Source organism: Dermochelys coriacea, chromosome 4 (assembly GCF_009764565.3).
Source record: "Dermochelys coriacea isolate rDerCor1 chromosome 4, rDerCor1.pri.v4, whole genome shotgun sequence".
NCBI classification, from domain to species: Eukaryota; Metazoa; Chordata; order Testudines; family Dermochelyidae; genus Dermochelys; species Dermochelys coriacea.
This window is the reverse complement of record NC_050071.1, coordinates 34576489-34591149: the sequence shown is the minus strand read 5'-3', so window position 1 is coordinate 34591149 and position 14661 is coordinate 34576489. Positions and strand designations below refer to the sequence as shown.

Sequence of the window (14661 nt, the reverse complement as noted above, 5' to 3'; positions counted from 1 at the left end):
GTCTAATCCTCAGGGGAGAAAAAGAGAAAAGCTTGAAAATATTCCCCCAAGGACTCAAAAACCAGACAGCAAATAAAAAGAACCCCAAACTGATTAGTGCTCAATATCTCATTATGGGGGGGGGGGTCTGACTCCTGATTTTTGAAAGGTTGGGGTTGACAATATTGAAACTACAAAGTATGAACACATTTTAATCACATTGAACTCAATGCAAGTTAAGAGCATTCAGCTCTTTGGGATTGGCTCATTTATTACTAGATTTCTCTGTACCAAAACCTACTGCTTTAAACCTTCTGTCCAGAGACTGCAAGCCCTTCGTCATATTGTAAAACACTAAGTACATATATGGTGCTGTTCTAACTAATAAGAAGTTAGTGGCAATCATATCAGGATGTGACAGGTGAGACTGGAAAGACGTGAAAACAAAGCTACAGCCATGCAAGTGCTATAAACGGTAATCATGAGAAAATGATAGTTAAACAGCTAGCAACCTAGGTTCCCTGACCCACAATGTGGATTGTATGCTAAACAGTCACATAAACAAAACACATGTCCTAACATCATAAAGCTTTGGGTGCCTGTCTGTGAGTGCCTCTCTGTACGGGAGAGGTGAATATAGAAAACTTCAGCTACAACCACATGCCCAATAGTGATCACCTGGTCTGCAGTGATTTTATCTGCCACATGCATCTGTATTAACATATGAGCATCCTGCTGGTTTTCCCTCCTTATTCATCCCCTCCTGCTGGAGCACACATAGGTGCATACGCTCTCCTTAGTCTGACATCACTTCATTCATACCTCAATTACAGAACAATTTAGAGAGGTAAAAAGAACAGGAGTACTTGTGGCACCTTAGAGACTAACAAATTCAAATGGAAAAAATAGGAGGTGGATCCCCCCTAACTTATTTAGACCTTTCTGAAATATTTCACAATAAATTAAACATTTCATTTAGACACTAGCTCTTGACCTAAATCTCAGTCCTTGCTTGTTTATTTAAAAATCACTTCAGCTGACTCTTATATTTCAGTGTTTTTGTTTAATTTACTAAACATCCTTATAGACCCTCTATAGGAGAGTCGTATCCCCCTTTTTAGATCTCAGTGGTGTAGTCCATTATGACATTCAGCTAGAGAACCTGTCTGCTTCATCAACTGCAGAGGGAGAGCTGTCTCCTGGGTCCTGAAGCCCACCATTTCATTACCCTTTGCACCCATCCCATCAACCAAAGAACTATAAAAATTCATCTGCTAAGGATGATCAGGTCAGGTCAAATTCTGCCAGATATTTAGATCTCAGAATTGAATGCTTTATCAGAATCCTAAAAACAATCAAAATATTCCCATGATTTAAAATGATTAAAAAAGGATTGTTGGGGGTGGATGGGGAGAGAGAGAGATTGCAAACACTGCTGGGGAATGTTTACTTTTAACTTCTAAGTAGTGCCCTGGTCTGTGGTCCCTTGGGTCTGCAGACTATGTCTAAGATTTCCATAGGGGTCTGTGCCTCCATTCAAATTTTTTTAGGGGGGCCGCAAATGAAAGAAGGTTGAAAACCACTGAACTGGTGCATCCTTGTGTTGGAGCATGACCCTGGAGGTGAAAATGGTTAATTGTGAAAGTGACTAGTATCAGTGCTTAAACTGAAAGGGGGGGGGACAGCATAAAAGGAATTGTTTGTTAATAAAGAAAATAGAAGGTGGGGTTTATAAAATAATTCAGGAAGTTTGTCCTTGCATATGATTTTTAACCTGACAGCATCTATTTAAATTGTTTTGTGGGTACAACTGTGGGTACAGCTGAGTTGTAGGGTGTGAGGGAAATGAAAGAGAGAAGGGTAATGTGTGATGTGTAACATACATAACTGTAAATATCTATTTTAGTGCTATCCACCCTATGCATTTATAGTGTGTCCATCACTGCAGTATCTAGGGACCAGTACTAACCAGGCTGAGTTTTCTGGCCAGTCATGTATGTTATGATGTGCAGGAGGCTGAACAGTGGTTGCCGGAGCAGAATCTGACTGAGGAACGATTAATATTATCTCCAAAGTTAATTGAAGAGAATTATTCAAATTAGTAGTAGTGGGGAAAGGAGGGAGACAGAATTTGATTGGGACAATTGATCTAATTCTCTTCCAAATCCAGTCTCTGAGAAAATGTGCTGTAAGCTTTGCTCTGACATCAGCACTACTTAATGTTTCCTGGGATTTATGTTTTTACTACTCTAACGTGAACATCGTGGGTAAAAAGAAAAGGAGGACTTGTGGCACCTTAGAGACTAACAAATTTATTTGAGCATAAGCTTTACTGAGCTACAGCTCACTTGCATCCGATGAAGTGAGCTGTAGCTCACGAAAGCTTATGCTCAAATAAATTTGTTAGTCTCTAAGGTGCCACAAGTCCTCCTTTTCTTTTTGCGAATACAGACTAACACGGCTGCTACTCTGAAACCTGTCATCGTGGGTAAGATCATTAGCAGCTTCCAGTGCTGGGAGCTTGGGCAGCCTGACTCATTCAAACCCATAAAGACAGGTTTCAGAGTAGCAGCCGTGTTAGTCTGTATTCGCAAAAAGAAAAGAGTACTTGTGGCACCTTAGAGACTAACAAATTTGTTAGAGCATTAGCTTTCGTGAGCTACAGCTCAAGCTGTAGCTCACGAAAGCTTATGCTCTAACAAATTTGTTAGTCTCTAAGGTGCCACAAGTACTCCTTTTCTTCAAACCCATAAAGGAAGTGAACGTGAGTAGACGCCAAAGAAGCTAATGCTCAGGGCACGATTTCCTTAATGCTGCAACCTAGTCTAGATTGTGTTAGTTCCCAGTTTTTGCATGAACCAGACTGTCTCGTTCTAAACGGTGGAGGATTTTCTAGCCCGGGGGCTATGTTTGCACTTGCAGGAGGTATATGCATGTCACTGCGAGCAAGCAGAGGCTAAACCCTGTGCAGACGGGCACTAAGACCGCAACGCCTCCATCTCCTCTCAGGGTGGATGCAGAAGCTGAGAGGAGGAGACCGCCAGACACGGGTGGAGAAGGATAGGAAGAGGAGAAAAGCAATGCGAAATCAAGGGTATAGCTGAGAGAGACAGAAAGAGAGGGGGAGAGAGAAAGGGGCGACTGAAGGGAAGACCCAGGGGAAAAGCTCTTTAGATACTATATTTATATTTAGACATAGGAAGGCATCCCCCCCCAGAAGATTGGTCCAATGAACATGTCAGTGTTGACTTTGCAAGAATACGAATTTGAAAAGCAATTCAACGAGAATGAAGCCATCCAGTGGATGCAAGAGAATTGGTAGGTGATGGTTAATGTAGTATTTACCATTAGCTACTGTAGCTGTCTCTCTCTGAGCATGTGTGTTTTATATCTATGAATGGATTAGACATAATTGACTACAGGTTAATCGCCGAGCCAGTCTCTGTGTATTACTGGCTCCGATGAGGTGCAGTGGTGTGTGTGTATGTATGTATATATAAACATACATACCAATATATGCATCTGTGTGTGCATATGCACATTAGTGTGTGTGTGAATTATTCCAGTGACCTAACAAACCACACAACAAAAGCTCAAGGATACTAAGATTGAGCGATTGCTCTGGTTTTCTAATTTTAAAAAGTTATATAACATCGATGGCCATCCCACTAATAAAAAAAAAATCTTTTTTTTATAATGAGATAAAACGATTCCCCGCGACCTCCTTCCATTTTACTTTTGTTCCTCTTTCGCTCTTGTACCCCTACCTTTGCCATCTCCCTAATGCCCTTCTTTTCTCCTTGCAACTCCTTTCTGTAGGTGTGCCCCATTTCCTCTTTCGGGGTCTCTCCTCCCCCCCCCCCAGCCCTCCCTTCCCACTGCTCCAGTTACCTCCTTCCAACTCTAACGCAGAAGAACAAGTGAAAAACCAAAGTCCCCTGCTTCAAATAAAACTTAAACGGCCGCCATGCTCCTATTCACTTTTTAGGCATGGCTGTAGCGGGGGAGATCTTCAGTGACAAGAAAAAGCGAAAAGTTAAAGTGCGTAGGGGCAGGCGGGGAACGCGTGCCGGCAAAGCTCCCAGGCGGGGCACATCCTGTCTGCGAGGGGTGCCTGGCAATCGGGGCGCGGGAGGGTACAGCCAGCCAGAGCATGGAGTCGCCCGGCAGGGTTTGTAAAGTGCATGTGGATTCGCCGGCAGGATGTATGAGACCAAACAAACGACGGGGTCCTCGAGGCGGAGGATGGGATCTAGAAAGAGCCGGCGGTGAGGTCCACCCAGACACCGGCTGGCGGCATTCACGGGGCGAGAGCTCGCCGGCGAGACTGCCCCCCCCCCGGTCTCTGGTTGATGAGGCGAGGAGAGAGCCGGAGACGCGAGCGGGTCGCTGCAGGCAGGGCGCACGCTCCGCTGCTGCGATGTTAGGGAGCGGGCCTGTCCCCTCTCCGCCCGCGCGGCGGTGGGCCGGCGGGTCTCGCTGGCTGGCCCCGCCGCCCGGCCACACACGTGCGCCTCTCTCCGGCTCTCGCTCGCCTCCCTTGCAAATCTGCCACTCCTCCTCCTCCTCCTCCCGGGGCTGGGCCGGCCGCGGCCGTGGCGGACCGTCGCCCCACTGGCGGCCGCATTTAACCCTCCTGCTCCCCGGGCGCCTCACGCCGGGGCCTAGGCTGCCTCCGGGGCGGGCGGGGATGGCGAGGCGGCCCTGCTCTGGTGCCCGGGGCCGCGGGTGTCCACAGCTGAGCTGGGGCTGCCTCTGCTCCCCGCTGCGGAGGCAGCTGGAGGCTGGGGTACCTCGATAGCAGCGGCGCCGAGCGGGGGGCCGGGAGCCGAGACACCATTGCAGCCCCCGGCAGGGCAGAATTGCCAGCCCCCAGCTTAAAAAATCAGGAGTCAGGACCCCCAAAATGATGAGCGCCTTAAAATCCACGAGTAAGGCTAAGATTTTATCATGGATATTTTTAGTAAAAATCAGGACAGGTCAGGGACAACAATGAAAAATTCTGGGAAGCGGTGACCTGGCTTTTTATTAAAAATATCCGTGACAAAATGGGGGTCTGTGGTCTCCACACTGCCTGCAGCGGGGCAGCTGTGCGGCCACTAGGAACTCCGGGGTCCCCTGCCACCCAGGGTTGGGAGCTGTGGGGCCCCCACCACTTGCAGCAGCTGGGGGCTGCAGGGTACCCCAGCCATCCACAGATCCAGGGGCCTGCAGTGGCCGGGAGCTTGGGGCTTCCCTGCTGCCTGCGGTGGCGGGCAGCTGTGGGGTACCCCCACAGCCTGCAGTGGCTTGGAGCTCTGGGGACTGCCAGAGGTGGCGGGGATACCCTGCAGTTCCCCGCCCCTACGGGTGGCGGGGGACCCAGCAGCTCCCGACCGCCGAAGGCTGAAGTCTAAGAGTCACTTGGAAGTCACGGATTCCGTGACTTCTGCAACTTCCATGATTAAATCGTAGCCTTAATCTGGAGACTTAAAACTAATTAATAATACATGTTGAGTTCTTTCTATGTGCCTTCTGGTTTCTCCCACCTTTAGGCTGCACTTGGGTCACACGTTTTTCTGGGCAACCAAGAGAGCTAGAAACTTCCTTTGTGTAGGAAATGAAAGCCAAGAGTTTCACCTCATCACATGCTTCCAGGAGCTGGGGCTTTAACAAACACACCAAATATCATGAGACTCCTTATAAAATGAACACTAAAGTGGCCAGGTAAAAAGCAGAACCCCCCAGTGCAAGGCTCAGAGCCTCCACCACCTCCTCTGCTGCTGTGGTTTGATTGTGCGTGATAAGCAAGTGTCTAACCAGCTTTATCTGGTGCTGTACTTCCCCTGTGCCACCTTCCCCTGACCTGCACCCCCTCCTCTCTCCCAGCTTCCTGTACCTCTCATCCCTTCCCCTCTGCATCTGCCTTTCAGTGCACACTGTGCCCTTCATTCCTTCACCCTCTGCATTCACCTCCTGCTTTGTGCTATACTTCCCCCCCTTTTTCCCCCTCCCTTTGCCCCTTATGCTTGCTTGTTTTGCTGCTTTCTGCCCCCAAACCTCTCATTTCTTTGCCTCTGTGCTGCATCCTTCCCCTCATATCCTGTGTCCCATCCCTTCACTCCTTTACCACACACTCCCTTCACATCCCCTGCCATCTCTCTTCTCATCCTGCTACTCCAACACTTCGCACAGTGAGTAACTTCCTTATTTCCCGGTGAGTGATAGAGGAGGGATAGGAGCCGGCTACAAGCTAAGGCTGCACATCCTGGGTTTGCTAGGCCGAATGATCCAAGGCCCTCACTGGGGTACCAGAGATGCTTCTGGGATAGCTCAGTGGCACATGTGGTTTCTAGAACAGCAATGTATTAAAGTAACCATTAAATGCTTTGACTTCTCTGTTCACCTGCTGGAGAGATGATTAGGGAAATTAGCTCCTGAAGGCACTCTCTTCCGCCTGATTATTTGTTTTGCCTATGTTTGTTTTTATTTTCTTAGATCTTAAAAATCTTATTAGGCTTAGTAGCTCTGGGTCTTGTTACTTTTGTTCTAACTCTCTCTACTAATGGAGAAAATTCTCCTCATAATGTAACATTTCAGTAAAGGGGTGGAGGCAGGGATAGTCAATAGGCAGATTGCAGGCCAAATCCGGACCTCCAGATGCTTTTGAACAGACTGCAAATATTTTTTATTTACTTATCATTATTGTTATTATTTTTGTATTATTTTCTCTGGAGTCTGCAACTTGATTATACCTTGACAAAAAATAATTGATTACCCTGGGGTAGAGGAGATTGTTTCCTCAATAAATACTTTATAAGACCACTAGGGAAGCCGTGTGGCGTAATGAATTAATACTTGACTGAAAGTCAGGTGCCTGTGATCTTCTTAGTTCTGCTGCACTTCATTATGTGACCATCACATTGAGGAAATTGCATAACCGCTGTGTGCCTCAGTTTCCCCAGGTGTAACATGGGGATAATATTGCTTGCATAATTATCTGATAGGGTGCTTTGAAGATTAATTAGTTAATGTTTGTAGATTGCTTTGAAGATGTGTCGTATAAGTGCTAAATAGTATTATTAAAATCCTCTTAAGTGCCTCAATTTATTGCAAAGGTTTGCCTGTTGCGATTCCAATAATATTAAGCTCCCACTCTCTAGACTCAAGGGGGGAACAAACATTTTCATGCTCTTACTTTGTAGTTGAAGAGATTCATCACCCGTATGTGAACTTCTCAATCTAACTTCATCTGTTTTAAGGGTACAGATGAATTAAGACCTCCAGTTCATATTAAACTGTAGGAGGAGAGTTGCTCAGGTTTGAGAACATTACTGAAAATGAAATGGAATCATGTCCATTGAGATGCTTTCTGCTTTGTGAGTGTTCCCTGAGAAATGCTAGTAAAAATTCTTTGAAGTTCAAGTAGATGATAAACTTATTCAGGAAATTCACCTCCCTAAAAAAACAATCATGTTTCCAGTGTTTTAATTTTTAAGAGAACTTATGTAGTAAAATCCAGTAGGTACAGAGCATGAGGAAAGGCCTTTTTATCTCCCCACCTGAGTAACATAATGGGATTTCTATACACAGATGAAGGATAGTAAATGGCTTCTTGACTTTGTTATAGGCTTGATATGAAGTTGTCTGGACCAGTGTAATTAACATATGGGCCCTAAAATAGGCATATTAAAGAAAATGTTTCAGGGATAAACATGTTTGGTTTTCTGGCAAATGCAAATATCAGTGAAATAAGCAAAATTGTTGCTTTAAAAATATCAAGACATTCCACTGGTGGGAGGCTTTATACTACAAGTTGCAATAGTCTTTTAAGTTAGAATACATCATCATCACCATAACATGGAGGTAGAAAGAAAGTCAAATAGGTGTGGCATTTATTATTTCAGTTCCATGATAGAAATGTATCTTGATAGCTAAAGAAAATAAATCTGCAATGTTTTAAATGATTATTCTGAATGGATAGGGTGAAACTGACCTAAGGAATATACTGTGTCTGCATTTTGTATAGCATGTTTGGAATCTTAATAGTTTATACAATTTTATTCATACAAAGACTCAGCACAGAAGCTGAAGCCTACAGGAGAGTATGGCAAAAGTGGCTTTACACCCTTTCATGCCTCTGGATTCTGGGCCACTCCAGTGACTGAAATGTCCATCTGCAATAGCCCATCCTGGGCTACCCATGGACTGTGATGCAGTCCAGAATCCTCACAGCAACAAGCACTATTGGCATGCTCTCACTCTCCAACTCTGCCTCCAGCAAGCTGCCTACATGGGGACTTTTGACAGTGAATGAGAATTAGGCACTTGGGCCTTTGAAAATTTCCCTCTTGGAAGCTGAAATTCATTAATGGAGTTCCACTGACATATAGTGGGAGTAACTGTGGTAAATCAAGCCTTCCATGTTTTAACTCCAGATGTTCTTATTTTACTTCATGAAGACCCTGATCCTGCAATGAGGCCCATGGGCGGAGTGCTGTGCGGATGCAGTCCCATTGAAGTCTGGGTCTAAACTGGCAATGTAGTAAATAGCAGAGTGTTTTTAAATGCAGGCAAAATGAATGATGAAGAAGAGGAGTACTTGTGGTACCCTAGAGATTAAACTCACGAAAGCTTATGCTCAAATAAATTTGTTAGTCTCTAAGGTGCCACAAGTACTCCCTTTTCTTTTTGCGGATACAGACTAACATGGCTGCTACTCTAAAACGAATGATGTTTTTTGTGATCTGTATAAGATAACATATCTTGTGTTTCTGTTAATAAGTGTGTATGTATAATGTAAATACATCCCTCCAGCTATCCCCACAGAATCTCTGGTTCTTTCCCACTTAAAAATTAATTGAGAATGATTCTTCTGGCTGCCAAACGAAGACCTGGCAATGCACCACCCACTCGAGGTGAGATTACTGACTCAGCAGTTAATTTACAGAATCACACAATGCTTTTTTTACATATAGCTGATGGCTTTTTAAAAAATACCAAACTATACCGTGTCTCTCACCCTTGCTCTGCCCATACTTTAGGAATGTTGACTTCAGCGGGAGCAAGACTGGGCCCAGTACTTGTTGAGATGATTTCTTAAATTATCCGCCCGCCCCCCAAATTCTTGCAAAAAGGGGGGGGGGAATATAGGAAATTAGAAAAATCTGCAGACTCTTGCTTCTCTAGCTAAACAGCTGTATGAGGAGTTAACACATTTTTACTTATTTATTGTATTTATTTTATGTCAGGTAGAACATACATAGAAATGATTTATTTAAAGAAAATTTACATTGCAGTCAGATGTACTGTGAAATGGATTCTAGAGCTGAGTTTCTAGTTTACAGCTGCAGTCAGTGAGGTAGCAAAATTGGTCAGTGATTGGAAAAAATGATAAAAATTAACTGATTAAGCAATAAATCCTCACTCTTTCTTTCCTTGTATTCCTGCAGACAGCCAGGTTTATGCCAGAAGCACTAAATGACAGTGCTTGTTGTAATTGTCTAGCCAATAATAATTATCTTCTGATGTCTGCTGACACTGTGTTCACCAATAGGAAAGCCTGAGGTCTGTGCTGACTGCTCGGAGACTGTGTGTGTGAGGTTACGTCATGAGAGAGGGTTTGCCTAAAATCACGCACAAACTTTTCCCCTTTCTGTTCTGTAGAACCTTGTGCAGTTCGTATAGTGATGTATACTACCAGTAGGTGCTTCTTCTCAAACTCTTTCTTTTTCAGATTTTTTTTCAGGTTTGCTTATTTCTGAAATGTTTTACTCTCTTTAAAACAAACAAACAAACAAACAAACAAATATATATAATATACAGGCCAATATCTGCTCTCCTTTAACACTTTGCAGACCAGATGGAGTTCCAGGTATAAGTAAGAGCAGCATTGGTCCTAACTCTGTAAGTTATTTTGCTACAAATGTTCTTTGGAGTATATTATAGAAAAGGGCTGTTTAATAATAAAGCTTTTGTACAAAATGAAACACTGTGTGTGAAGTAAGCCAGTCACTTATTTAATAGGCACAGGCAACTCAAATGTATAAACCTGAGACCAATAGAAATGTTTCTGCAATTTAAAAACACATTCCAATGGCTGTAATTGTTTTTAACCCTTTATTGTCTGAAACTAACATTGCAGCGCTGAGTGTGGTGACAAACAAACTTGAATCTAACAGTTGATTTTTCAGAGTCAAAGCTGGTGGAAGTGTAAAAATAAGAGCATAAACGTTGATAACTCAATTGGATTTTAAAAATTCATTTGCTTTTAATAATTTGCATAAGCACTATAACTAAAGAAATGTGTGTTGTCCACTTATGGAGCCAGTTTTTCTGGTCTGCTTGAGCTATGCTCAACCCAGGTCGAAGGTTGGAGGCATGTATAGAGGGCAGAGATGGGTTTAAGCCACCTTTGTGTTCCCACAATCCTGGGCACTGCCTATCCTCTCGCATAAATTAGAATCATAGACATGTGGGCCTGGAAGGGACCTCATTAAATCATATAGTCCAGTTCCCTGCACTGAGACAGCACTAAGTATTATCTAGACCTTTCATGACAAGCGTTTGTCTAACCTCTTCTTAAAAACCTCCAGTGATGGAGATTTCACAACCATCCTGGGTAATTTGTTTCAGTGCTTAACTACACTTACAGTTAGGAAGTTTTTTCCTAATCTAAATGTTCCTTGTTGCAGTTTAACCTCATTACTGCTTGTCCTGTCTTCAGTGGCTAAGGAGAGCAATTTATCATCCTCTTCTTTATAACAACCTTTTACACACTTGAAGACTGTTATCTTGTCGCCCCTCAGTCTTCTCTTCTCCAGACTAAACAAATCCAATTTTTTTCAATCTTTCCTCAGAGGTCATGCTTTCAAGTCCTGTAATTATTTTTGTTGCACTCCTCTGGACTTTTTCCAGTTTGTCCACATCTTTCCAAAAATGTGGTGTCCAGAACTGGACACAATACTCCAGTTGAGGCCTTATCAGTGCTGAGTAGAGCTGAAGAACTTCTTGTGTCTTTCTTACAATACTCCTACTAATACACCCCAGACTGCTGTTTGCTTTTTTTACAACAGTATTACATTGTTGACTCATATTTAACTTGTGATCCACTATAACCCCCCAAATCCTTTCCCACAGTACTCCTTCCTAGGCAGTCATTTTCCATTTTGTATCTGTGAAACTGATTATTCATTCCTAAGTGTGGTACTTTGCATATCTCCTTCATGAATTTCATCTTGTTTGTTTCAGACCATTTCTCCAGTTTGTCAAGATCATTTTGAATTTTAATTCTGTCCTCCAAAGCTTTTGCAACCCCTCCCAGCCTGTTATTGGCTGAAAACTTTATAAGTGTACTTTCTATGCCACTATCCAGATCACTTATGAAGTTATTGAATAGAACTGAACCCAGGATAGATCCCTGCAGGACATAACTTAGAGCAAACTGAAGGTTGCTCTAACTTGTGTGTCCCACTCTCCATGGTTCCCGGAGGTCATTCCAACTGCCAGGGAAGGCCAAAGTACAAGGATGCCTCATTGACGCCACCATTCTCAAGAAATGCCCCTTGCACTAGGGACAGAGAGAGGCGATGCTGGTGAGCTGCTATGTTAGCTGTTTGGGATTCTCTTTGCCCAAGTGTAATCTTTAGGGTGGATCTGCCAGCTTTACAGCTATGTTATGCTCCTGGAGCCTCCTAAAGCAATTATAATGAGGCCAAGAATTTAGTTTAAGATTTTTTTAAATAAACTCAAATTCCTGGATTGTAAATATATATTCCACATTTATCATTAAGGCTATGATTTAGTCATGGACAGGTTACGGGCAATATACAAAAATTCATGGCCCATGAGCTGTGCATGACTTATACTATAAATACCCATGACTAAATCTTGGGAGGGGTCACTACTGGGAAGGGGGGGTTCACTTGTAGGGTATGTGCCCCAGGGGGCCACTGCTGAGGGGGTGAACTGGGGCCAGCGGCACCAGCTGCCAGGGCCACTGAGGAGTGGCTGCTCTGGCCGCCTGGTAACTGCAGCTGGGGGCGGCTGCTCTGGCCGCCTGGGAACTTCTGCCGGGGGCTACTAACAGTGGCTGCTCCTGGCGACCGCTGTTGGGGGCTGCCGAGAGCAGCTGCTCTGGCCACCCCCCGGGACCGCTGCTCAGGTAATCCCTGGGCCCAGCTGCCTGGGGCCGCGAGCTGGTGCGGCTGGCTGCTGGGTGGCCCCAGTGGCTGGCTGCAGAGCTGCTCCAACAGAAGCCAGTGTTGCTGGCCCCGGAGCCAGCTGCTTGGGCGGCCCTGTGATCAGCCACACTGGCTGCCTCAGAAGTCACGGAGGTCGCAGAAAGTCATGGAATCTGTGACTTCTGAAACCTCTGTAACAAACACGGAGTACTAGTTATGATTTTTGGTATGGCTAATATATTACTCTGAGATCAATTTTAAGTGTTGATGATGAAGTCAGTGTTCCAGGTGTCATGTAGTGAGTTTACTGATTGAAAATGTGGTTATATATTTTTTCAGTAGACAATGTCAGGGACCTACAGCAGAACCAACACAAAGCTTATTGCCTTCAGCTAATGAACCTGGCCTGATTGGTTGAAGACTACAGCAGGCACATTCTTAAACCCTGCAGCAACCCTGGACCCTGGCTGCTCAATAGCATTTCACACCTGCAGCTGTGTTTCTGGTTCCACTTCCTAGTCCTGGTCTACTTGTTCCAGCTCCTGGTCTCCTCCTTGCCCCAATTCTTGGCTCCTACTCCAGATCATACTCTGCTTCTGACCCTTGGCTCGTGCTTCCTGGCTCTCAGCTCTGGTTTGCTCCCTGGCCTGTATATTTGGCTTCGGACCCCAGCTCTTACCATTGGTTCCTGGTCCACAACTCCAGCTCCCTCCCTGGACTTGGTAACTTGATTCCTGATTTGGGCTGTGGCTACTAGACTTGGTCATCCAGGCTCCAACCATTAGGCCAGTTCCCCATCCTGCCTATTAGGCGAGGCTGTGCCCGGCCTAAAAAGCAGTAATGTCGTAACAGATGCAGTAACGACATGAGGTTTCCAGCCTTACTGCACAGATCAGTCAAAGGTTAGTGTTGATAGAAGTCATATGTCAGAACAAATGATAAACATGCTCAGGATAGACAATCCAATACCACAGTGATGAATATAGCATACAAAGCCAAATAGAGTAGGCGCATATTGACCGAACAATAGGTGGTAACGTCTCTTCACCTGACTTGCTTTTTCTTTAGTTAAGATTGGTTCACTTCTTTCTGAATAAGCCTCCTCATTGGTTTTATTATTTGGGGACAGAGGGGGAGGAGAAAATGAAATGTTTAGTAGAAGTGTGAAGCATCAAGTACGCAGCTGATTCTGTGTAAATGATAAATAACAATAACTTTCCATAATTTTGGAAATAAGTCATGGTTACCTGAGAAAACAATGGACAGAAGTTTTGCATGTGAACTAGTATATTTAGGTATTGCTAGAGTGAATCATGGTTGGACTGTGACAATATTTAGACTAAATTATCTGAACACTAACATGGTTCTGCTCTGAAAATAAGCTCTGAAGAACTGGTATTGTGAAACTCTGGCTTCCATGTTAGATTTGTCTAGCTGACACCATGCACTTGGGCATACTCCACTACTGAGAAGTGACCAAAACTGAACTCTCTTTCAGCCTGGCAATACCTTGAGGGAGATCAGAGAGAATTACTATCACCTGGTTCCCCTATGGCTGAGTCCCCTCTCCAGCACAGCTGACTCCTGCAAGCACAGGGGAAAATCATCACCACATGATGGAACTGATTGATTCATTATTGGTATTGTAGTGCCTAAAAACCCAGTCATACTGAGCCCCACTGTACTAGGCACTATATAAACATAGGCCCAGGAGTCTTGCTCTGTCCTCTCCCAGGCCATCCCTTCTTCCCCTTTTGTTAGCTGAGCCAATCAGTTGCACCCTCCTAGAGTTTGTGCTGCTGTGACTCCCATGTAGGTGATCTTTCTGCAAGGGGTTCTGCCAGGCCACTGCAACTGCTGGTTCTGGTGTACAACCTTGACCTGGGATCTGGAAACATGTTTCCAGGACTAAAGATCCCATAATCAGAACTTTGCTGACCATTTTGTGGGTGACGCACGAGGCAGATTGGAATCCATCCCACCGTTCCACAGATGTCTTGACTCTCCAGTGCAAAGAGGAATCAACACTCTTTTGTTTTGTGTTTATGTGGGGGAGGGGGAGTTATGACAGTATCTTGTGTATCCTGAAGTCATGTTCACTAAAGTTGCTGTGTCCACTTTGGGCTCTATTACTTAGGGCTCTTCCATGAGCCTGAACAAGTGGCAGTGCATTGTTGTGCTGCCATAGGAACAGACTGGAAGGCAAATTGGACCTCCCACTCACAATCTTGCCTCATGTTTTCCCCTTAACTTCAGGGAAAGTACTCTTAGCCAGGTACTCCTCACTCCAAAGGGGTTCCGCAGTTCACCTGCAGAACTATGCTTGCTGTAGTATGACAAGACAAAGCCAAGGCTCCACCCACTCCCCACTGTGTGTACAAGGTGGGAAGGCATCAGCACTTTGGAAGGTGTTCTCCTTTCTGTACTGCTACCTGCAGAGCAGGTAGCTGGCACCAGGGTGTAAGGGTATGGTTTGTGCATCTTTCCTCCTTTGCACCGCCACAAGATCCCAGGTCACAAT

General features: G+C 44.7%; 1 protein-coding gene across 1 annotated transcript in view; it reads left to right on the top strand.

The window, feature by feature from the left end:
• Positions 1-2811: 2811 nt before the first annotated feature.
• Positions 2812-14661, top strand: part of ELOVL6 (ELOVL fatty acid elongase 6) — a 131270-nt gene continuing 119420 nt past the window's right edge. Inside the window, exon 1 of the mRNA XM_038401094.2 lies at positions 2812-3297. Within this exon, the coding sequence (XP_038257022.1) occupies positions 3209-3297 (89 nt within the window). The 5' untranslated portion in view covers positions 2812-3208. The remainder of the gene's footprint in view (positions 3298-14661) is intronic.